This window comes from Galendromus occidentalis, unplaced genomic scaffold (genome assembly GCF_000255335.2).
Source record: "Galendromus occidentalis unplaced genomic scaffold, Mocc_1.1 scf7180000075508, whole genome shotgun sequence".
In the NCBI taxonomy this organism is placed as follows: domain Eukaryota; kingdom Metazoa; phylum Arthropoda; class Arachnida; order Mesostigmata; family Phytoseiidae; genus Galendromus; species Galendromus occidentalis.
In genome coordinates this window covers 230,789-255,949 of record NW_003803498.1, presented here as the reverse complement: position 1 = coordinate 255,949, position 25,161 = coordinate 230,789, and the positions used below count along the sequence as shown (strand labels likewise).

General features: G+C 51.3%; 1 protein-coding gene across 1 annotated transcript; it reads left to right on the top strand.

Moving 5' to 3' along the window:
• The first annotated feature begins 3,780 nt into the window (after positions 1-3,780).
• Positions 3,781-24,892, top strand: LOC100907633 (docking protein 2). Its single transcript, XM_029110883.1, has 7 exons — positions 3,781-3,914; positions 3,997-4,273; positions 22,200-22,382; positions 23,209-23,647; positions 23,824-23,984; positions 24,160-24,241; positions 24,348-24,892. Exons 1-7 carry the CDS (start codon positions 3,781-3,783, stop codon positions 24,563-24,565), a joined length of 1,494 nt encoding a protein of 497 aa, XP_028966716.1. The 3' UTR covers positions 24,566-24,892.
• The last annotated feature ends 269 nt before the right edge of the window (positions 24,893-25,161 follow it).

The following is a 25,161-nucleotide window of genomic DNA, read 5'->3' as shown; positions in this document are numbered from 1 at the left end:
GGATTTCAGGACAGACAGGTCCGAGCTCGAGCAACGGTGCGAGGAGTTGGAAAAGCAACTCCTTGGCATTCAGAGCAGAGAAAGCCGAGAAGGGCAGACCCAAACAGAAGATCCAAAGAAGAGGCGGAAAGGACTCGCAAGCGAAAATATCAAACTCAGGAAGTGACAATTGAAGAGCTTGGAACCAATGGTAACGCTGTCTCAGGAGGAGTGGCCGAAACAGGCCTTTGAAAAAGTGCACACGACGGAGGCAGGGATGCTCTCAGACCGAAAATGCAGAGTCCTCATCCACGACGACGAAGACAAGGAGGAACGAACTACAAATGTAATCCAACAATTGATGCGTTTCTTCCCATCGTTGAAATACCTCGGTCCCCTGGGAGACGGAGAGATAGCAACAACGGAAATCATTCTGCCCTCGACACTCCAACGTCACGGACAGGGAGAGGCGACTAGGGAGACGAAAACACTGGTGGTCGCGAAAATCGGCAAGAAGGCAAATCTCATCGAATTGGCCGAACTGATACAAGGAGTGGCTCAAAAGGACAAAGAAGTCAATGAGAGCTCAGACGAAAGGGTCCTCATTCAGATTCCGGCCAATGGCGACACAGACGCAATCAGAAAGCTGGCTGATGCGTGTTGGATAGCAAATGGCCTCGACTTCCAAGCCGAGATCTCAATGAAGAAAAAAAAGACACGAAAGACTCGCGGGCTGAGTATAAACACGCACCGAAGAGAAGGACCCTCCAGGGCTCGCTTCTCGTCGGAACAGGGAATCAGAGCTTCGCCGACGTCATAAAGAGACTCAAAAAAAGATGGATCCGAAGGAGCTGGAAGTAGACATACAGGGAGTCAAGCAGACCGAAGGCGGAGTTAGACCCCAAGTTTAGGAGAGGAGAAAGGGAGGCCAGACCAGGCTCGCGAATTACATAGCCACAGAGATGCAACTCGAAACGACTATGAAGAACCCCCCCCTCGCAGCTACAGTCGCGGTCTATAACCTCGACCCCTCCACGTCGGAGAGAGAAGCGGAAACTACAATACGCACGATGCTTGGATTACAAGATGAAGGAGATATCAAGGTTGAGGAAATCAGGACCGACGACGCCGGAGACCGGTCGGTTCTGCTAAGACTCCGCAGGAGCGACGCAGACGCCCTCTCGAAAAGGAGAAGAATCAAGATCGGGTGGCAGATGTGCACACTCAAAGAATGGAAGTCGGTCCCAGTCTGCTACAACTACCAAGAGCTTGGACACCGGACAGCGACCTGCCAGAGGGAAAAGAAACCTCGAAGGTGCTACAAGTGTGGAGAAGAGGGCCACCTTAGGAGAGAATGTAAGTCGACCAAGCAATCCTGCCACAAATGCGAAGCCTCTGGACACACAGCGTACTCTTCAGCTTGCCCGGGGTACAGGAAGGCCCTCGAGGATATCGAGAGAGCGGAGAGGGAGACACAGCTGAGAAAACCGACGATGGCTCAGCAACAAGGGGTAATTGAGACGCCGACCGGAGAAAAGCCGGGAAGTTCTTCAGGAACCAACGGAGCACGTCATGGACAAGCAGCTGAGCAACAAGCGGAGAGCCCTGCGACCAGAGACATCTATACGGGAGCCTGGGTCACGATACAATCCAAGAAGAACAAATCCAACAAAAATGATGCTTAAGACTCTACAAATAAACTGCTGCTACTTCTCTCCAAATAGCAAGCTGGAGCATTTCACAGAATACCTAGATATGATACAAAATACAAACCGTTGTTAGAGAGAGTCCCAGACACAGGATCATAGTAGCCGGGGACTTCGATGCCGCCTCGACTGCATGGGGGAGCGCCGAAAATTCGTCGAGGGGTAAAGAACTAGAGGAAATGATAGCCAGAAACAACCTTATCATTTTCAACAATAGGGTGCTTCCAACCTTCAGGAGAAGAGAGACTGAGACCTTCGTAGACCTTACCATGGCGAATCACGGCCAGCTTGTCGAGGACTGGCGAGTTGACGAAAGCATCGAATCGCTCAGCGATCACCAGTACTCAGACTTCACCGTCTCAACGACTGGAGAAACGGTATCGTGAAGATCGAGACTCAGGACGAAACGGCTAGACGAGCAAGCTCTCCATAGAGCGATGAATGAAAAATGCGAAGAGGTCCAGAGGAACGAAAGTCCCGTGAATGCAGAGACCGTGATAAACATACTGAACGGAACACGCAGCGAATCCTCTCCGGCAGAACCCAGAAACATGGGCAATAGAAAACCAGCATACTGGTGAACCGCAGAGATCGCGAAGAAAAGGCAGCTCTGCAACAAAGCTCGTAGGAAACTCGTCCGTGCACGACGCCACATCGATATTCCCCCCGAGCAGCTGCGGACTACCAAATCACGTACGACGCACTCAAGAGAGAATAAATGAGAGAGATCCTGAACAGAAAAAGGCTAAATGGAAAGAAGTCTGCGAGAGTCTTCGAGAAGACATTTGGGGACGATCCTACAGGATAATCCGTGAGAAAATCGGACAGAAACGACTGAAGGTCCCCCAGGACGTTTCGACGCCGCCGTACGGGAGCTCTTCCCCCCCTACGGAGCGTTTGAGAGGGGACACACACAATCAGTTGTGGACAACGGGAGCATACCGGGAATAACCGAAGAAGAAGTTCTCCAGGCGGCGGAACGAATGGCGACCGGGAAGGCCTCTGGCCCGGACGGCATCCCGCCAGAGCTCACGAAGGGATTTATCGAACGCTGGCCACAGATTTTCGCGAAGATTATCGATGACATGCTGGCGAGGGGAGTATTCCCCGACGCATGGAAGTTGGCGGACCTCATCCCGAAACCCGGCAGAAAGGGGTGCTTTCGGCCAATGTGTCTGCTCGGTACGACTGCGAAAGCGGTCGAAAGTGTCATAAACCGCCGATTGCAGGACTTCTTGGATGACAGCGGAGGCTTAGCAGACAGCCAGTTCGGGTTCAGAGGAGGGAGGTCTACCATGAGCGCTCTGCAAATGGTCTTTGACCACGTCGAGAAGGAACAGAGAAGACCTCGGGCGAAAAGAAAGAGATGCATGATTATTCCCCCCGTCGTTAAGAATGCATTCAATTCGATCCGCTGGAACATCGTCATAGACAAAGTGCGGGACAGAGCTTTCCCGCATTACCTCACCAGAATCATTGTATCATACAGGCAGGAAAGGTGGATACAAGACGAGAATGGCGCGAGACATCAAATGACGGCGGAAGCGTCAGGGCTCGGTGCTTGGACCGACCCAGTGAAGTGTCGCATATGGCTCCGACTTCCGGCTGGGCCGAGAACAATAGCCAGTGAGGACGATCTTGCCCTCATCGTCACCGCCGAATCGATCGCAGAAGTTCAGGACATAGCACAAGACTCCCTGGACGTCATATCCTGATGGATGTGAAGACACAGCCTACAGCTAGCCCCCCAAAAGTGCGAGACGGTTATGCTCCTGCGCCGAAGAAAATATTCTGATCCCGCGGTCACCCTCGAAGGACACACCATTGGAATACGTCCCTGTGCCAGATATTTGGAAGTCATTCTGGAGCAGAACCTCACCCGGAAAGAACACCTCAAGACGACGCTGGCCAAAGCCACGAAAGCAGCCACCAATATGGCCGGATCCTCCCGAGAACGTACGGAGCGACCGAAACTCAGCGAAGGATACTGGCCACCGTCGCTGAATCTATAGCGCTGAACGCCTCTCCGGTGTGGGGCACAAGATCTCTCGAGCCCGAGAGACACAGGGAAGCAGTCCTTCGGACGCAGAGGATCATGGCAATCAGAATCACAAGGTGCTATCGGACAGTTTCTGCGGCTGCCGCGCTTTTCCTGGCGAGGACACCGCCCGGGACTCTGTTAGCGAGGGAAAGACAGATGCTCCACGAACTCGGTCTGAGATCGAACGGGTTGGTTGAAAGAGACCCCGTGACGGGCACGGGGAACAAAGCGGAAGCCCGAGAGGAAAGTATCAAAGAATGGCTCTTCCAGTGGCGACGCGAAAAAAAAAAGATGGACATCCAAGTGCATACCGGACCTGGAGACGTGGTACGAGAGACCCTTCGGAGATGTTGACTACCACACAACGCAGGCCCTCACGAATCACGGCAACTTCCAGGCATACCTCCACAGATTCAAACTCGCAACATCGAACGTCTGCAGCCAATGCGACTCCGGCGAGGCCGACCGCGCTAATCATACGATCCTCCGCTGCGAGGCCTTTGCCCACCAAAGGATCGGTATCGTTGCGCGCAGCACCCCAGAAATGGTAGAGGAGATGCTCACCTCCGAAGAGGAGTGGAGCACAGCAGCTAGAAGCATAGGACGCATGCTCAAACGAAAGGAGGGTAGAAGACGACTCCCGAGTGTCGGAGAGCAGACGCCCGAACGCTCCGCGGCGCTGAGAAGAGACGCAACGTGAAGGCGAAATCTAGTCGATAAAACGCACAAGTAGGTGAAGTAGTCACGAGGTTCCCGAAAGAGCGCCTCAGGCGGACCGGAAGTACCCTCAAAGGTGCAAGCATAGCTCCTCCTGTTTTCCCCGGACGCCCACAGGCAGAGAGGTTCAGGGTTTGAGTGGGTGCGAGCCCCACACTACCTGGTGGGATCTGACGACTCGTCCCAGGTGTGCACCAAGGCATTTCCCTCCTCTCTCCAAAAAAAAACCGGTCCTCGGGACTTTGGGAGGAGAAGAGCAGCCCGAGAGGAAGCGCTCGGCCGATGAGGTGCACAATGACCGGCCAGCGAAGCGAGGGAAGACCCTCATCGACCAAACGCAGGAGGAAAACGGAGCTCAGCCGGGACCAGCTCAGATCAAGGTTCCGGAACCCTGCATCATTGATCTGACGCAGGATGATGAGTCCGAGGTCCCGGTTTCGGCAGCTGAACGAATCATCGTCATCGATGATGACGAGGACGACGGTGGAGGGCTCTACAGGCCCCTCCATCCGGTCCCCCGGCTTCTGAGGGCAGCTTATAGAAGCACATGTTTCGGGTTACTCATGGTCTCAGGGATCATCCTCTGGGCATATTCAAAGTGCCTGACGAGAGTGAAGTGTGTTGAGGTGATTCCCATATTGTTGTCAGTATTACCTCTAGCTCCCCTCTAGAACATCTTTCATTTCACAAATGCTCGGTGGAAAACCTTCGCTGATTCGCGCGGGAATTTATCTCGGTGCAAATTTCGGCCAGGCGGACCCGTTCAGGCACCAGAGTTCGTTCAGCACCAGCCCCTCCTTCCCTTCCTCGGGCTCCCGACCGCAGCAGTGCGGTCAAATCAATCTCAGGCGCTGCGGAAGTCACAGGGAAGTGCCACTTGTGTATTCTTCAAGAACCGGCGACTACAACATTGGGGTACTCGATTGTTCGAGCTCAGCAATTTAAGAACTCAAAATCAATATAGATTAATTAAAAGTACATCACACTTTGCTTCAAAACCGAGCTTATATAATCCATTTTTGTTGAACTTGATCTTGAGTATTCGATCTCGTCCGTCGAACCGACGCGACGGGAGCAAATCGCAGTGGGAAATCGGAGATTAGGGGGAACCGGCCAGGAAAAACTGAGCTGGTATCGCACCTTACGGCCGAATGACACAGCTGCGGAAGCTTCGCCTCCTAACGTCGGACACGGCGTGTACTCGCACGCTGCGACTGCACCATCGAGAGCCTGTGGGTCCTGGTGCCGGTCGGTAGGGAAGTTATTAGCGCATCGGTTTAGCACCATCGGTTCAGACCGGCCATCGCATCTACGAATGAGCAATGTCTAGGGACTGACTAACGCTTAAGGGGGGGGGGGCGAAAGTCGCAGAAAAGTTCGACTACACTTGCTCACTTTGATTCAGGATGTCTCTCGCGTGCCCCGAGCGGGGAAGCAGCGGTGGCTCCCCGTGAATAGATATAATTCATTAGAAGTGATATCGGAGATTATCCGTCTTTCGAGCGAGACGGGCGCACCGAGTCGAGCATTAAGATAGCTGAGTATGTAGTTGGGGGGTAGAATCCGGATCACAAGTTCACGCTTCAAGAGCTGAGGATCTCGAGCTCGAAAAAAAACATCCGATGCTCCAGATCCTGTGGAAGACCCCAAAGTATTAGGAGTTGATCCCGTCGGGTCCGTTCTTCATTTTCTGGTCACATGTATGCACTTCGAGCCTCCCCATCCAAAGACAGGCTGAAGACAGCTCGATTATTGAAGGTCCAGACAGTCTCCGGTGTTTCATTTCGAATGTCGGAGAGACAGCTCCTGGGGTTTTTCTGCTCGGTGTACAGGCTAGGAGCTAGAGCTACATAGTGTCCAGCTCCAGACAAACCAACGATTACCTCATCTCCTGAAGGTTTTCATGATCCTCATGAAAGAAGACTCTAATCCTTGCTACGCCGGTATTTTAGACGCTATCACAGCCGGCAGTCCACAGCAGAAATTTTCAAATACACGGCGCGAGCTCCTCTCCGATCGGCGACGGTGTCGACGTCGCGTCGTCCCTTTCTCTCTAGGCTCAGCGTAGCGCGAACCGAAATTTCAGTCGACGCTCGTCGCGGCGCGCTGTGAGACAGAGAGTTAGATCCCAGTGATTCTGTGACCGTACTGAAGGATAAATATCGTTCCGCATCCGTGTTTCTGCTCATTTAGACATTGGAACATCTTCACGGCTCCCCCAGAGCGCACAGGAGAATGGGTGAAGGGGCCAACAAGGAGAACGAAGAAAGAGCTGTTTTGAAAGGATTTCTCCTCGTTCCAGCTTGGGCATTGGTCAGGGTGAGTAGATGTCTCAGCCAACATACGTATCTGCCTGACACATTCGCTTGAGCGAGTAAAACGTCATGGACTCTCGAACGCGGGAACTTGTTATCGTGATCGAGCAGGTTACTCTGTGGAACAATTATACGCGGTCAGGTATTCACCAGCCTGGCATGCGTTCATGGACTTTCATATCGCGCAGAGAACGTCCAGATAAGTTCCGTTCACTGACCACATTCCATTGATTTTCTCGAAGACGGGTGCTCTCGGCAAATCCGCGGTAGTTCCCGGTCGTCGCGCTTTCGTTTATTCTGACAGCTCTTGCGTTTTGTCTCCAGAGACTCTCAACGCTCGGGCAAAAGCAGCGCACCGCGTTGATACTGGTGTCAATCAGGCTCGGGTTTCGCTGTCGCTTACAACTTCATTTCGAATGGAGCTTTGTTCGGTCCATAGCGCTGAGCCTTAAATAATCATCGCGGACTCGATGCTGGATTTCGCCGAGGAAGTTCGCAACTTTTTACGTTTACCCAAAACCTCCTGGTGCCGATGTGAGCCGCATGATTCCCGGTCCGACAATTCGGTTTCGCATATGTGGAGGGGCAACTCGTGAATGGATTTTCCCGCTTTTCCCCCTTCTCATCCGATGGGAATCTCCGACAAACATGAATATATTCCGAATTCATATTTCGGTTGTGAATCAGTCGTTATCGCAGGAATGGAAATCGCCGAGTCAGACGATTGGGGGAAGCAGTCCTCCTCCGCCGCGACCAAAAACATTTCTCCGTGAACAAATTCTCGCAATCAATCCCATATCATTCCTCACACGTGTAGAAAAACTCTCCGTTCTCGGCATACTCCGCCGATTGCTGGATTCCCACGGTGGTGGCATCCCCGTGAGCCGATTGACCATCCAGCTGAGCTTAATTTTCCGACGTTCCACCGGTTTCGATATCGGTGGTTACGGTTCGTGCGGTTCAGTACCATCCACAGCGGTCGTGGCCTCGAGTCAAGGTTTGACCTCAAGTCTAATTAGCTCTCCATAACATCAATCGATCAAGCTCTCAAAACCTTATCAACCCCGATCAAAATCATCCAACGTCGTGACTCTTCATTGATCCCAGGTTCATTATTATTCACAGTAGCTCCGCGTTGACTGTCGCCCGATTGAAATCGTTCCCTAGTTTTTCCATTCATGTGTTTTCGGCCTGAATCTTGGCATCCGAAGCGAACGATCCGTGGAGACAAAGAATAAAAAGAAAGAAATTCGGAACAAGCATGAAAAACTCAGATATTTCGGAAGTTTTGCCGTCGCTACAAGCCCAGATCGTGGACTGGAACTGCTGAATCGATGCAGCACTCGAGTGCTCGCCGTTTTTTCTCGGAATCCACCATGAAATGTTCTTGTTATTGTTGTTGTTCTTACATGGAATGGACATGTCGTCACTTCGATCTGCTCGATGAAACTCTCCGGAAACGTCACGCGCATCAGAGACGTCTGGCAAGCAGTCAAAGTATTGGTGCATGATGATGATCGCTTCCATCCGGGAACCTCGTGAACGCGGAGAGAGAAGCGAAACTGAAACAACGATTTGACGAGCCGTGGGTTGTTTACGTTCATTCAGTTCCCTTTTTCATTTCCTCTCTGCCTCTCCAGAAAACCATAGAAGACGAGGGATACTCGAGCGTGGGCCGCTACGATGACTGACATAGTACGTTCAAAAACGGGGCCAGAGGTTGAGGAATGTTAATTGATGACGTCAACAGAAATTACGTGCGACGGGTTTTCTACACAAGTCCCGCCGAAGTCGACCGTGTCAGATCGACCAGCCGGGCGGCCGAAGGTCATTCAAAGACTGTGTGTCTGCGGTTCAATGTAGCTCGATGCGTGAACAAGAGGCATCCGAAGTCAAGGGCAAGAAGCGGTTGTCGGACCAGAAAGTCTCGCCACATCGGCGGCAGCGGTTTTTCTGCTAATGCGACAACGACGACCGAGACAACACGGTGGCGGCTTCCCAGGAGCCTAAAGAGAACGAAAGAGAAAAAACCTGCTCACAACACGCTTCGTTTCCCGCGATGACGATGCACCTGTTACAGCGAGTAGGTTACCGAGGCTACGGCCGACGTCGACAAACAGAAAACCTACGGAAGGCAACAACCAGAAACAGCTTCCCGAAAGCGTCCGCGGATCGGTCGGTCGGCCGGCCGGCCGAGCAGAAAGCCTGCTTTTCGGTCGGAGCGGCAGCTGTCTCATATCGACTGATAAAAATACGCGTACAGGGCCTCACTACAATGCATTGTCGTCGACTCCTCTGCGAGAACTCGGTTCTCGAAACGAGGGACGTCGATTGTATCAACTTTTATCGGTGTGCATGCGTGCGTGCGTGCCCGCGTTCAGTCACGGCAATCCACTAATCGGAGGCATGCCCTTTCAGAAGCGGTAACGATCACGTGGGAAGAGCTTGTACGCCGGCTTTTGACTTTAGGTATCCTTGCGCGGTGGCGTTCGGCGCTCGCAGGTTCCTCGAACAAAATCTCTGACGTCCGAGAATCTGCAAACGAAGCAGCGATGCATCAAAGCTATCAGGTACGGGGGAACAAACCCCCTGTTCTGCTCATTGTAAGAATGCCCGGCTAGAATGATTGCGAGCTCTGTTATCAAGACGCGCAGTCATCGCCACTTTTGAAAACACACACAGACAGAAAAGACTAATGGACAGGTGGACGGTCGGAAGGACGGACGGGCGGACGGATGAGCAGGAAGAAGACGGGAACACAAGCACTCTCACTTCGAAGCAAAGGGTCTCACGCAGGTTGGGAGATGTCAGAGCTGACTGAGCTGCTTTCACTTGTCAGACCCTTTCAGGTCACAGACCGCAGTAGTCCGGACTGAATGAACCAACGCGAGCCGGAGCACTGACAGGCAGGCAGGCAGTCAGTCATTCGTTCGTTCAGAGTCATGAGAACCATGTTTATGAGACGTTTTAGCTCCGGGGCGAGACGCGACCATCGTCTGCGACACGCCACTTCAGATCAGGGAGCGTTTTTTTTGTTTCAACTCTGACGAATTCACGGGGACGAGAAGTTCTCAAGCTCTGACTGAGAACCTCCCAAGTTATGACAGTGTTCCGCCAAGCGTTCCCCGCTCGCATCGAGCTGAGGCGAGAGCGACATTCGATAATGGGGGGTTCCCTCGGAGAGATGGACTTCGAACCTCTTCATCCATGAGATCGTGCTTTATCGAAGAAGGGAAAAAATGAGAAAATCGTCACGAAGGGCAAACGAGTGGATTCAGCAGATTCGAGGCGATGGTTTCTGAAGCGGCGACGAATGCGGCTCGTTCTGCGCATGCAGATATCATTCCGGAAGTTTCTTAGCGGTATTGGGGGGGGCGTCTTGACTTTTCAGTCTCGCTAAACGGTCAATCTGCTGGAGATAATGAACCGGCCTATCTGTACTGTCGGTCGTCAATCGGACCGAGCGTGTTGATCACATTTACCCCTTTAATGTTTGACCAAACGGTGGAATGAACGCAATTACCACCGAATCAGATGTTGTGTCTCACGACTTGTGCCCGTATCGGCGGACGTCGTCGTTGTGTTCGCTGTGATAACAGCAATGAGCGCAGGGATGAGTTCTGCATTCGATTTGGATTAGCAGCGGACCTCGGTTCCGATGAGGATAGGTCTAAAGTGCGTGCCTAAGAAGCTGCAGACGAGTGCTGCGCCAATGTCACCGAAAACCGAATGGAGTCCCCGGGTATACATACACGGATTTGTACATCCCCCATTTGACACATCCCCATGAAGCTCAACTCGACTCTCGCCGGCTGAGGCGCGGCGGTGGGAGGTCATCACCAGCCTTATCTCTTCTTCCGATTGTAGAGATCCCACGCTTAACACACAAACGACAGCCGATCTCTCTGATCCGATTTCCGAGGCGGTTTTCCCTTTGGCTTGTATTTTAACCGGCAGATTTTTTCAAATATTTCGGCTGATCTTCTGATATCGATCAGCAGTTATTTAACCGACTTGCCAACTAATTTATAGACTTGGCAGCTTTCCAAGCGGCAGTATAGAATCGGCGGCGATGATTAGAAGAAGGGCAGTTCTCTTTAAGCAGGGGCAGACTCTAACTCGCTTTGTGCTGCTTCTCCAAGGAGGGAGCAGGCAGCTTTATTCGAGTGGCAGTCTTCCTTATTGGATCAGCGGTAGTTTGTGCGTTAGGGGAGGGGTTTCGACTCTGAATTCCCCGCCAGAGAGAGCGAATGGGGGAGTTTCGACAACTTCCAGAGGCATGCTTCCTCGGCCTGGGTCGTTAGAATGACAGGTGAGGAGTGGAAGGAGGCGCGCTGCTCCTGTCCATGCTTTCTCAAGGAATACAAATGCAAGCACGCTCTTGGTATGGCTATTCGTCGGCAGCTAGTCCGCCCGCCACCCGAAGCTAAGCAGATTCCTCTGGGTCAGAAACGGAAGCCAGGTAGATCGAAGAGGGCAACTCGCGCTCTCCTCGTCGACTAGGGTAGAAGAAGTATGAGCTTCTCTCCTTGCATATCTAACTGCCAGTCTCGTTGTCGAAGACTGCCCGACTCCTCGTGAATAACTGCCAGCTTTGTAAAATAAACTTGTACGAATTGAAAAAAAGACTGCTAGTCCTAAGTAATAAAACTGCCGAAGTTGTGAAATTTCTGCCCGAAATCATTTTCTTAACTGCCCGATCGAGAAACTGCTGAATCTATAATTCGAACCGCCCAGAATATTAATCCCCTTTCCCTTTTAAAATGTGTTTCGATCATTCTTTTAGGGTATAAGTAAATGCGGATCCTGGCGAAACTTCTTGCTTCGACTTGGTCATTAGCGATGAGCCAACGTTGCTCGTCGTGCTTCACCGCGACCTATATCGGCAGCTGCCTGCCTTAAGGTATTATTTATTTAATACAACGATGAAAGATTGAGAGGAAGTCGTTTTCTTACGAAGCAAATCTCTCCAAATGGCCGCAGAGGGATCAATAAATAAACACGAGGAAAATACGTTATATCGGCCGAGACGAAAGACTGTGAAACCACTGTCGGCTGAATTGAAATTTGTCGCTCGACTTGCCGTTGGACGGAATTCCTTTATTTATTTATTTATGACGCGAATGTTAATTGGTTTCGCGTTGAGCAATCGGTGCCGAACGTCCGGTACCCCTTGGAAAATCTCATTTGAAAACAGAACGGTGTCATTCATCGGTCGGGCTGAACCAAACGCCGAATTCGACGTCATTGTCCCAGTCTCGGGCGCTTCTTGTCCGCGAAAATCAGACAATATGCTCACCAACTGCCATCAGCGGTTAACCTTCCACCGACGATGGGGAGCTAGAACCTTTCTCTCCAATTCGAGATGAAATTTCGCAATATTTCACTCTGGACCAAGCGGAACGGAGCGGGTTCACTAGAGAGCTCATTAAGGAGCAGAGACATTCGGATACCGTGAAGAGATGGACTCCAGCGGACTCCGTGGTTCGAACTACTTCCTGACTGGAACAAGACGCTTTCCGGAATGTGCAATCTTGTCGAAAGACCAAAAAAACGAAAAAATCTTCCTCCGACCTGGACACTGACGCAGCAATTTCTCGATTTTCGAACCTTGGCGCGTTGCAATCGATTGATGTGCTCCACTGCTCCAAAAATCGGCTACTCCATCAGACGCGAGTCATTTGCGAGATGGGACAGCGAAGGCAAGCAGAAATAAATCTGCGGAACTCCCGAGCTCGGGATGCGCGGGATTTTTTTCGGTCAAGCGGTATTGAACACTGGTCGCGCCGAGCATCGACTAATTGAGAGCGACCGACCAGGCGAACAATTGTCTTCCTGATTAACTGACCAACGAACCGGTCGTTCGGCCCATCGGACAGACAACAGGCCACAGGCGTGGGCACTTTCGATTCCATTTTCGGCTCTTCCCCGAACAGAGGCCCAGCGTTTCAAAATGAGAGTTCCCTGCGTCTTTCTCGCGAAGATGACCTTTCCGGATGTTGACCTGTTTTGCATCCATGGATGATCTCAACCTTATCTGGGCCTGAAATTATATCCGTGAGAAAAGGAGGAAACTCGGGGGAGAAGTAATCCTTCGATTTTATTTCAAGACAGAGTCAATCCATCGCCTTCAGGACCTGCGTGGAAAACGTCTCTCCATGCTGCAAGGAATCCTACTCGGAATCATCGAATATCGGACCGGCTTCTGAGCCCAAGCAGCTGTTGGAGAGCTCCCCAGAGCGAAGGTCTCACGCCGAATTTCGAAGATCTACATTGATGCGGGAAATTCCCTTGTGTAATCTCTCCCGGCCTTCCTATCGGTCGTGAGGGGAACAGGTCGGTCTTCCTCCTTGGGCGGTCAGATGTCGTATCGTCCGAGCTAGCGAGCAATGCGAAGAACTTTCTCAACGTCGGAGCATTTGGCGAGACACCGTGGCAGCGAAGTTGACTCGCGGCCAATTAAACTATACCGAGGGTTCCGCAGCGGTCGGCTTTTGGTCAACAGCCGTCAGCGATTCTCGGACTGGCTAATTCAGTCAGCGTCGACCGTCGTAGCTCAGCGCCTGCACACGGTGTCTGGTTGACACTGATTCCGAACAATTGAGCTCCTTACGTTGCGACTCCGAGCGCTTGTGAGCTGCGTTTTCGGCTCTCGGTGGAAAAATTAGGATATTTACCGTTGTTTACTCAAGACAATCGTGACGCGACGAATGAGAATAGCGCAATCGGCTTCAAAATCCTGAGGGAGGAACTCTCATGGCAATTTTCCCGAAATGCTCCTGTGGAAAGCCTCCGGAAACTTCCGAACTAGATCATCAGCGACTCCGTTTGGCTATTCTGACAGCAATAATTCCCCCTGACTGGCAGAATGTCGAGTCCCGAGACGCCGAGTCTCGTGTGATGATCGAAGAGTTCGTTGGACTGGAAGTTGTCGGTCGTCGTCGGCTTGCAGATCACTCTGGTGTCGTAGTCGTCGTTTGCAATAAAAGAACTGCACGCTGCTTGTTTCGGCGGGCCGCGGCTGAACCTTAATGTGTCGTGTCACGGGAGACAGAAAACGGGCGAATACCAGCAGAAGAACCGGGAAACATATTCACGCGTGCGGGGACTGGTACAAGATGGCGGTGTCCAGACATGGATGAAGTGACAATTCACCGACGACTGAAAGAAAATTAAGTCGAATGGAAGTGAGGAAGACTCTGGCGTTGGGTCTGTTGGAGAATCACTTGGTCCTTGAGCGATCATCCCATCCCCGAAACGAAATACACCGGGTCTACCATGTAAACGACGGAAAACTCACACAGAAGGCCGCATCCTCTTGCCTGCTGGCGGCGGACCCAGTAGCGGCACGACCTACCCCACTCAGCGTCGTCAGGTGATCCAGACGCCACCAATCTCCGAGCCAGGGGGAGAGAATACTCGGTTCGTTCAGAACTCTTTTTCCGGCGATGGATTCTTCGTTCCCTTGGGATTTCAGTCTGGGATCCGCTTGGTCTCTTTGTCTGGGGGCAAAGAAGATCCACGCTCATATCTGTGGGGCAGGCGATTCGTATTCCCGAGTGCCTTGAGCTGCCATAATGCTCCGGAAACGTCAATCGGCGTTCCTTATACTTGGGTGGGAATTTCCGAGGATCGGATCGATAGCTCTCCGGAAAACGGTACCACAGAGATACAGATGAAAGATGGCTCGCGGAAATCGGAGCCGACCTGGAAGGCTGAAAACGCACGGAACGGCAAAATGGGGCACCGTTACTTCTGCGGATGGATAGTCCCCAGGAGAATTCCGAGAGAAATCAGTTGATATCATGCACGCAAGCTGTACCTCTGTCTCGGGAGGATCCCCGGATTAGGGGACAGAAAAATCAGATCTGGTAGATGCGCATCAACCGTACGTTTGTATGTGATCTTTCTGTGTCATCGTCGGTTATTACTCCGCAGACTTGGAGCTGACTGACTGACTAACAGACTGCCGACTGACTGGCCCTTGGCTCGCGCGAATCTGCTCCTTCGGCAAGCCGCAGAAGACCTGAGCGGGGAAACGCCAGCCGTCGTCAGCTGAATCACGTCTCCACACACACAACGAAGACCTAAGAGCTCGACTAGTCGTCAGTCTGACTGACTGACTGAGTCGTTTTCTGGCTGGTTTGGAAGCGAGACGTGATCGCGATATTTTCGACAGCGTCCACGTCCCAGCGGGACACGCCGGCGATGAGAGAGCCTTCTTGTTTTTCGCCTTTAATTTCTGCTGTCCATCTATCTTCACCATCGTTGCTATCCCTCAGCGCGGAATGGGTGCAGCACTCAAGAGAGTTCCGCTCGGCACCATTGTCACCGGATTCGACTGTTGGTCGGGACCGAGCGAGGGAACTCGCGACGACCGACGTAAGTCAGGGAGAGTAATCGCGGGATAGGTGTTATCTAACGAGACAAAACGCGGACTTCGTTTGCGCCATCCGAGACGCCACGTCGTATATTCGCGCGGTACACCCAAAAGTCGGAGGAAAAACAGGCATCGCACAACATGGACTCGGAAAGTTACGTCCGTTTGTTCTTTATCTGCGGCTCTGCGGCTGATTTGAAACGAGCGCGACGGCAGCTTGGACAGCGGATCCACCGGAAGGACGCGTTGCAGTCGAACTGCATTGAACGCGGTATTAAACGAAGATGGGCGATTTCGAAGCGTTCGATGGACGACGCGGCGCCGATCGACTGACGCTTATCGCTCGCTTTCAACACCCGGCTCCGACGTACGGTGTTGTCAACGAGACGATGGTTCCATCGTAAACTAGCGTGGTTTTTCTCGCTTGCCGAAGACAAACAGACTTTGAAGATTGTAGATTTCGTTTTCGGACGAAGGACCTCTGCACCCGCTTTCGATTAGGCGTGAACTATCGAAGTCAGCGTCGACGGCGGCACTCGAGCTCAACTTTTCCTCACTGGCTACGCACCCGAAAACAATGAGCCCGCGGTGTCGTCGCGTGAAAAGAATTTTGAATTTTTATTCCGCGAAACTCTACGTTCCTATCGCGTCGGGATCTCTTTTCCTCACGGCTTGAATTTCATTCTCAACGTCGCCCGACAAGGTCGGTATGGAGTTTTTGGTTACGCGGGCTAACGTCTACCACGGCGGTGGTCGTTGTAGTTGTCATTGTTGATGACGACAATGACTCAAACATAGCCCACAATGCGGCGGAAGAAGTAGCAGCGAAGTTCACCCGGTCTTGTCGATACTCGAAGAGCACTCGATTGCTACAGAGTTACGTTCGACAAACGCGGAGTAAAAACAAAGTGTTTAGCCCGCTGTCAACCCTATAATTCATGAGATGCCTCGTTCGGTTGGCTTTTCTTCGCGGTACCCTCGTTCATCACAAGCGCTCACAAACGTGGCGAAGATTTTTCCACGCTCGTCTCGCGCTTCGACGCCATTAGCGCGGCTGCGGCAAAAACGGAGACTGTGACAGGAACGATATTTTCACGTTATACGATTTGAAAATATTTTCGCATCTTCGCTGATCAAGGCTCCTGCTTTCGGCTTAGGAGCTCTTAAATTTGGTCAAGGATGTGCTAACGGGGAATCGGTCACGACTTCTGCCGCCACCGGACGACCAGCTTTCAGAATAGAAAAAAGCTTTCTGACGCGCAGTCGAAGGTGCGGGACCTGACGCATGGAGCCACTCCAAAGCACGCTCAGCCATCGATACCTCTTCCATCATCGGAAGAATCATCCTCGCGTCATCATCAGTGACACAATTACACACACGATCAGAACTATCGCCGCAGTTTTCCCGACGGTCGTAGCGACCGCAATCTACTTCCATTGCCTAGCTAATGAAGAACTGATTCTCCAGAAGCAGAGAACACTGCATCGGTGCCCGGGTCTCCTTGAACAATTCAATATGTTCTTCGGCATCCGTTTGCTTGAACATAGGCTTCAGCCTCGTCGAAGACGAGAAACGATAGGAATTCGATCGAAATGCAGACGCTGCTCCTCATTCACTTTTAGATAAGCGGACGACCGCTACAAGGACGGTACATTCCGCTGTGCCGCTGTCGAAGAATTTTGGTGGGAGGGAGGCCCAGCGATCTGAATGAAGTCTGGTCTTTCTGTGTTTGCATATCGAAGAACGGTCAGTTTCGGCGCCCCGCTCACAGGTGTGCGCTTCTAAGATTCGCCCCAGTAACTAGACGGAACCAAGAGAATCTTGAAGCAATCCGAGCAGCAAAGCAGACAGAACGTCCACTCACACGTCGGTCAGAATCGGCTGCCAGTCTGCCTCTCAAATAATACGCCGTCGAATGAACTGGGCGTTCTCACCAGCACTCAGCTGCCTCTGACAGCCGATACTTCTTCCCCCGTGAAGTTTGTTTGTTAAATGGTGCCACAGTCGCCAGTTTCACGCTCGTCCCGCGGCTAGTTGATCTCAAAGTCACGTCGCCGCTACGGCGCGGTGCAACAAACATTCTACATTCTACACCATTCGCCCCCGACTCTCTCCCGACTCCAGAAGTGAGCCAGGGGCAGAATGGAACCTGGTCTCTGCAGATACGGCAACGAATATTGAAAAAGAGATTCCCTGCATCGAAATCATTCGAAATTCTCCGACCGAGTGTCTTTTGGACCGAAAATCCGGGGCCGAAGTATTTCGTCCTGATCTGAAGCAGTTAGCTTTCAATATGTTCACGCCGTATCCGCAGTCGATCAATCATCGCCTTGAAACAATGCTGAAATGACTCCCATTGAAGGAACTCGCCTGTGAATCATTCATCGGCTGCTATTGAGAGCCAGCTGACGATATTATAAATAAGGATTTCGTTTCAAAATGGAGAGTTTCCTACCCCTGAAGACCGCTAGGCCTTCCTACTTTTCTACCATGAGAGCCATGATTTCCCCGGACTGAAATGTTCACCCCCCATATAGTATATCAACTCGCTCTTCCCCGAGACATTGCGAACTTCGCGGCCGCTCGCTCGATTATAACGTCAAGTTTCCCGCTTCTAAGATTTTGCCGGAGGCGTTCTATTCAAGAAATTCCTCTCTCATATTTTCGAAGAGGTGATGTCGCGTGTTTCGACGAGTTTCTATCTGGGAAGTCATATTCCCTATTTTGTTTCCATCCAATCCGAACGAATCGATCCCTGACTTCCTCTTCCGAAATTCATCGCATCCGACGGATTTCCCAGAATGGATGAGACAGCACCCATGTTTAGCGGAGAATTATTATGTGCTTACACGATTACGTGGTTCTACGTAAATCTACGCCCGAATCGCTCTTTGTTTACGGAACCTTCCGGTGACTTCTCGAATGCTTCCCCATGCAGTGAGCGGATCTAGATCGGGTAGTACGCCATGTTATCCGAAGACTGAATAACGCGGGGTAGACTGAAGACTCACTATTCAATCTGACCGAAGTCCTCTGCTGACTAGCTGGAAAATGTCGGATTCTCGCGGATTCGAATATTCAGCGGGACATGCAGAAACGGTGCCATTAGCGGTGTTCGGAAGTGGTGTCAACGTTTCGGTGTCTCGAGTGTCACGTCGGGTGAGGTGTTGATGACTCCATGCCGATTTCGAAGACGGCGGCGACGACGACGCCGATAGACCTCAATAGGGGGCCTCTCGCTACTTGGCTCAAGCAGACTGGCTAAGAGGAGAAAAAAGTGGAATGAGGACCGCCGCTCGCTGCGCTCACTAGCGCGGAAGAGTCCCGTACGTAGAAATCAGCGCGAGAGATCGAGCTGCGTTCACGTTCACGCGTGCCGATCGTCGCCATCAGAACTCGAACAAGACGCGGCGCTCTACCTCCTGTCCATCAGCCAGTGCATCGATTCGATCGTCCAACTATTCGCTCGTCTGTTTTCCTCGCCGGCATTCCGCTTGTTTAGTTGTGTAATCCAAAGCTAAGGAGTGGCAGTCCCGTTTGCTGCATCAGCGTGGATGATATTTGGTCTATCTCGAAGCTTTCGGATGAATCGTCCTGATCCGTTACGGCAAGCCCCCGTGTTCGCGGTCGGTGCGGAATGTTTGCAGTTTCTCTATCGGTCCTCACACCCGACCTGACCCGGGTCGCGATCGAAAGCCCGAGGAGATTGTTTCACCCCGTACAACGGTACGCCTGCTGTCTTCGATTTCGAAGAAGCCCGAAGACGAAGAATTGAAAGCCAGTGGAAGGAGACGTCACTCCGAGAACCTACACTGCGCTTGCTGTAGGCTGCAGCGTTCCGGAGGAAACTTTCGACGTTCGTCGGTCCGTCTGTCCGACTTCTGGTATGAATCAGAAGCCTAAACGCCCACGAGTGGCTCTGAAACTGTCTTCGAAAAGAGTGTTGACTGACGGTATTCGACGAGTGACGGTGATCATGACGGCTCTCATTCCGTCTGGATATACAGCGGCGGGCTCGCATTTTGAAAGCTCAATCCACGGCTGCGAAACGTCCACTGGATACGAATCATCGTCGTTCGTTTCATGATCAAATCGGCTCGGATGTTTGACACGTATTCGATCAATCACACAGGCCACTAGCGTTCACTGCCCGAACGACGACGACCAGTCTACATATAATTCGACCATTCCAGTCGCGCGGGAAAATCGGAATACTCTCGAAATACTTTTTTCATGATCGCTATTTGTTCCCATCACTCGACGGGATCCTGACGAACTCTACTGTGTCCCGATGGAAATCATATTTTCACTTATTCGCGACGGCTTATGCGACGGCGTGGCTCGTGGGAAGAGCGGCGTCTACGCGACACTTCCGCGGATACGTATTTTCTGATGATTTCACGAACGTATGGAACGTTTTTCTGAGCGAGATGGTTAGCTTCTCGAGTTGGATCATTATTCATCGCCCTCTCGACGGGGGGCTTCGGAGAGCTAGCAGGAGCAGAGTAATAGAAATGCGTACGGTAATATGACCGCTGTTGCCGGTTTTGGAGGGCTTGGGAAGGGAGAATGTTGGGCAGGCTTGTGTAGAGGAACAAGATCAGCGGGAGAACGGTACGACGAAGTCGCCCTCCCCAGAAGCTTGTTCCCCGATATACCGGTCCCATGCACGTCGGTCGGCGCCGATTTCAGAGCATGCACCGCACGATTACGAATTTTTCGAACCAGTCGCGATTCTGCCACCTCCGAATTATTGACAAAACAAACAAATTCACTGCACGCTGCCCCGGAAAGTCGTGTCCGTTGCGGCTCTGCGAGGCGGCTGGCTTCGAGCTGGAATTTTTAATTATCGATCCAGTGGAGCGAAAACCGCCTCTGGCTTCTATCAAGCTCCGCCGAGCTGATCGAACTTGAGCGCGCTACAATTAGATGGATGGAGGAAAAGTATCAAGAGCTTCAGTTCCCCAAACCCAAATCTCATCGCGCCTGACTGTTGCTCGCATTGTTGAAGTATTGTATTTCAGACTGACCGTTCGTTACGATTGTATTCTTCTCGTTGATTCTTTTGTCCGACCGAATTTCGGTAACACGAGCTCGCAGAAATCGAGCCAGATCGGTCAGTTCTATCTGAGGAAGGCAAACAATTTTTCATCGATAAGGAAGCGACGACTGCCTCCTGACGGAACCGAAGAACCGTGGTCGACTCGGGGAATCTCTTCCCTAATCAGGGCTGATTGATATTCTAGAGACACCTTCGCAACCAAACTCTGAAAAACCCCGAAATGCTTGCGAATGACCCATTGGAGCTACAGGTAGAGAGGGAGGAATAGCCCCAATAATAGGGCGAGATGAGCTTCCCCGATGTCGAGCCGTATCCCCGCAAGGGAGAAAGCTCGTCGTTGATGACGACAGCACCTTGCGGGCGATTATCTGGAATCGAGGATCAAGCGGAGTGTGAAAAATTGAGAATTAAGAAGATTATTTGCGTCCAATCTGTCCGATCAGATTACTTAAGTCTGATCAGAAGCTGCGCGAGGCGAGGATCGCGTCGAATTCCCGATTCAGAATCCGCAATCGACCTCCTGCAGGCGGGGCTAGAGCTTCCCTATGATCAGTCGGATCAGGTTCATTCATGTTGCGATGTGCCTATCACCTATCACCCTTCCCACTCAGCTCCGTTCATATCTACGCCGCTCCGTGATTTTGCTCCGGAGCCTTTCTCTTGAACGAGCTCCTGGCCGCACTTGGATCTCGGCAAGAATGCAGTCCTGCTCTCAAACGCTAATCGCTCTCAATGGGAATCGGACTCACGGCCATGAGGAATTCGCGCTACGACCCACACGATAAAACATCGAGTTTCGATGGAAACCGATAGTCGATCGTCGAGCTCCTACAAGGCCTGATAAGCGATCGAATCAGTCGAATTCTGCTGTACATCATGCCGGTCCGTCGGCGGAGCAGCAGAACATTTGATGTAGATCAGATTTTTTCGCGTTCCTGTCCGTCATCCCTGATTGCTAGCCACACATCGAGCGTGTTTGATGAATCGCGATCACGCTAACGGACGCTCCGAATATCGGGAGCTGTTAATTGATTGACTTCTCCGTTGGCGATGCAGGCCGCGTGCACGTTCCGTCAAAAGCCATCTGTCGGAGTCGTCCGAGAAATCCATCGATCCATCCACATGGATCGCTAGCAATGACTTATATTCATTCAAGTTATATTCATTCAAATCATGAAGAAATATAAGTTGCTTCCAAAATGGTTCCGCGGTCCAGACCTCTCAGTGCAGGTATGGCAGGTCGGTCGAGGAGTTTCTCGTGATCCCGCGGAGAATCCTTGACCTGTGACTCCTTCGCCTCCAGAAATAATTTCCCGTTTCCGTAGTCGGTCGAATAATTTCGATGAGGGAAGGATTTAGTTTGGAGCCATCGTATGGTGACACGATTCCGTCGCCAGGGGCTGCGTGAGAACGTTCCCACGGCGTTAGTCCGCAGATTAATTTCATCACCAATGCGCCGATAACGTTTGATTTTTATCCAGAGGGGATGCGTTCATGCTCTTATCTCATTATTCCGTTATCGGAAGTTCTGAAAAGCTGTTCAAGGATCTGGGCCCGAACGTTTTCTGTTTACCGTCTAGTTTGCTAGGCGATAGAAATTCGCCGACATCGTCAGATTCAGGAGAGTGGCGCAGAGTTCAATGTTCCCAGCGTGAACCTATCGGCTTATCTTCATGCACGATAGTGTATTGTAATCTGTGATCTAGCTGAGGAATAGATCGGCTCTAGTGGTGAAAGCTCATCGCTAGTCTGAAGCAATCACTGCCAATATACGATCGTTGAGATAGAAAGTCGCAGAATATCGACGTCCTGCAGCTGTTCATGTTCCGAAAATCCTCCTGCAAGCTTCAAAGATTGGGGGAAATCGACAGGCTTAGGAATTAGGAAACGGGTTCAAGGCTGCCCGGAGAGACAGTCATCAGGGACAACTTTGATGTTTTAAGAGGGTATGCGTTATCGCCTCCTTTCAAGAGTCCTCATTCAGTTTTTCATTTTCAGAAATCATGGAATCGTAAGTTCTGTGTTCTGTTTGACACAAGTCCACAAGGTGTCCGTCGGCTCGAGTTGTTCGACAGCGAGGAGCAGCTTGCCAAAGGCAATAGCGGAAAAATCCTGGTGCTTGAGGATGCAGTGAAAATTCACACAATGCCAAAAAACAACAAAGAAACTAATCTCTTCGAGGTGAGTTCTATAATCTTTCGACAAATCTGAACGACTGCGTCGATAGCTTGCCTGCCATTCTTCGTTCGCTATCTCTCTTTCTTTCCTCAAGCGAAGACTCGGACTAGCGACGCTTGTCTCAAAAAAAAGCCGGGCGAATCCGCGAATTCGGATTGCTTAACGGCGTTTTATCCCCCTCCAACAATCGGGAGCCTGTTGAGAGATCGCGATGATGTTGCATCATACGCGTGGTACGAAGGGCGTAATCCGCCCAAACTAGCGATGCCGCGCAATGAGCTTAGACGTAAATAATTTTTTCGGCCTTCCCGAAAGGATGACGTGGCTCGAAAGCTGACTTTGTTCTCGGAAATGCGGTCGACAAAGCTCCAATATCCTTTTCCCCTTAAATGGATCGATAACTCTCCCTTCCCTCAGTAAGGCTGTTCCTCTGTGAGATACTCAGCAAGGCTGTAGCGCGTATACACGAATCCTACCGTCAAGTAATCGCAGCGTGATCCCCGAGTGTTGAATTGAAACAACTTCCTCCCGGAGAGTTCTTGCATCCCATGATTCCAGACGGAAAAGCATATTGGTACGCGAAACCCGGCTCAAATCCAAGAAATTCCGCAACGATGAATGATTTCCGCCTCCCGTTGTTCGAAGAGCATGACGCGTTCCTTCAAATGAGCGCCTTGACAAAACACAACAGTAGTCACCCGTGGGTTCGACGTCGTGGGAGTCACCATTCATATCGCGTATCTTCCGTCACCGCGAAGATGAAGATGGGGAGTCATGCGTCCGGTATCTTCGCTCAAAGTGACTCACCGTAAATTCGATTTGTCCTCAGATCACCACAGAGAAGCGCACCTTGCAGTTGCGCACGGAAAATACGAAGGAACTTTCGGAGTGGATCGAAAAGCTACGGAAAGTTTGCTTCCCCGAGAAACAGAGCATCGTCAACATGAACAACAACGGAACTAAATCGAATGGCTACTCAGTCAAGGAAAATGATCTCTACGGAGCGGTCGAGGACACGTTCCCTGTCAAGTTGATCAGCACCCCCGCGTCGGAGAAGTGTGGCTTGGATCCCTCTGAGCTGAACTACGTCATAGTTCTGACGCCTGATTCGATGATTCTCAAGTTCGGAGACTTGAACAATTTCTACGTGAACGACGATCAAGCCGACAAAACGATCTACGAATGGCATTATCCATTTATACGGCGCTACGGTATCGTCAATGGTTTCTTCAGCTTCGAAGCCGGCCGCAAGTGTCTCTCGGGAGAAGGTTCGTTCATTTCGATTCATATCCTTCGGCTTTCTCGGAAAGTACGATCGCCATTAGGACAAGTTTCCATCTCGGTGAATGCTCCTCGATCCGATTATCCTCCGGGCGCTTCCCTGGGAACATCAGAGATGTTCATGCCAGTTCCCATGAAGACAAGAGTATAATTCTTCCCGCAGGACTTTTCTCCTTCGATGCTCCGGATGTTCGGAAGATCTTCGAGCGTTTGGCGAGCTTCATGAAGTTGGCCGGGGAGAAGCGTAAACAGATGAAAGCGGCTTCCTCACCCGTGCAAACCGCTGAAGATATTCACTTACCAAAAAGCAACGTTTGCGAAAAGGTAAACCCTCAAATCGAATGAGAGCGGCTTCTTCTGTTGGCTGCCCGGAACTTCAGAAGTCTGGGCTGCGGACGATCGCATCGGTTCCGTCCACCCGATAACAGGGCTTCTTCTCGGAGCTGCGGACTCAGGAATGCGCGATTCTTCTAACTGAGGAATGTTTTTTTTCGCTCAGGTGCCACAGGACGAGAATTGCGAGGGCTGCAAGAAACTTAGCAACGGGAACGCGGAGAGCCCAGATCAGGCGATTCTTTTCGGTGAGTTCATCCGGAGGTCCCAACCCCAATACATTTCTGAGACTGTTCCTCCAAAACGGGCGATGAATTCGAGAGTTCTATTTCCATTATTGTCTCGCATTTACAGGGAGGGCATGCGCGGTCCCGCAGACTCCGATCAGTAGCGCGGTGTACGCAAACGTCACCGATCTGGAAACCGTGAGCGTGGATCATATCGTCGTGGGCGACGGTGTCGAATATGCGCGAGTTATCAAATCGGCTACAGTAGTTCCACCGCCCCCACCTCCACCAATCCAAAGAATCACGCGGATGGATTCAGTCGAGAAACTAGAAGACGCTTGCTGACGTTCATTTGTACATAAGTCAGGCTGTCGCGGTAGACTGCTACCAGAGTGTACTAACGCATTATCGGAATAAGAAACGACGAGTTCGGTTGAGCGAATGGGCTCGACTGAGCGGATCCATTTGACCCCGCAGAGAAGGACGGAAGCTTCGTAATTCGAAGCGTGTGACCTTGGTCTTGCTCTCCTCCTCCGTGGTGTTATCCGATCGCGCTCAGACACGCCGAACTCAAATCATGATTATTGATCATTGTCGTCGATGATCCGAATGCATTCGTTGAGTTTGAATAAAATATATATCATCATCAGAGAAAAAGTAAAATCACAAAACTTCGTTCAATCATTCTCCACGCCGTGGATGTCGATAACCCGAATCCCCATTTGTCAGATTCAGTGCATTTAGAGGGAGTCGATCAACTTAGGTGCAGCCTCGATTGAATGTTTTCGTTCCCAAACGCAAGGAAGACACAGCCTTAAAGTATTAACGTTTTCGAAAATTCAAGCTCTGTATCCTTCATTAGCGGGAATATCGTTCCGGAAGACCAATTCTATCTCCTCGACAAGGTCTCTCTATCTCCTTCTCAAAAAAAGTGATCGTCA

Bases quoted from the DNA above. Each gene is read 5' to 3' on its own strand.
- LOC100907633 (XM_029110883.1), top strand. From the start codon at position 3,781: ATGGCAATCAGAATCACAAGGTGCTATCGGACAGTTTCTGCGGCTGCC. The intron at 23,648-23,823 runs GTTCGTTCATTT...TTCTTCCCGCAG, and splicing joins CAAGTGTCTCTCGGGAGAAG to GACTTTTCTCCTTCGATGCT. The intron at 24,242-24,347 runs GTGAGTTCATCC...TCGCATTTACAG, and splicing joins AGATCAGGCGATTCTTTTCG to GGAGGGCATGCGCGGTCCCG.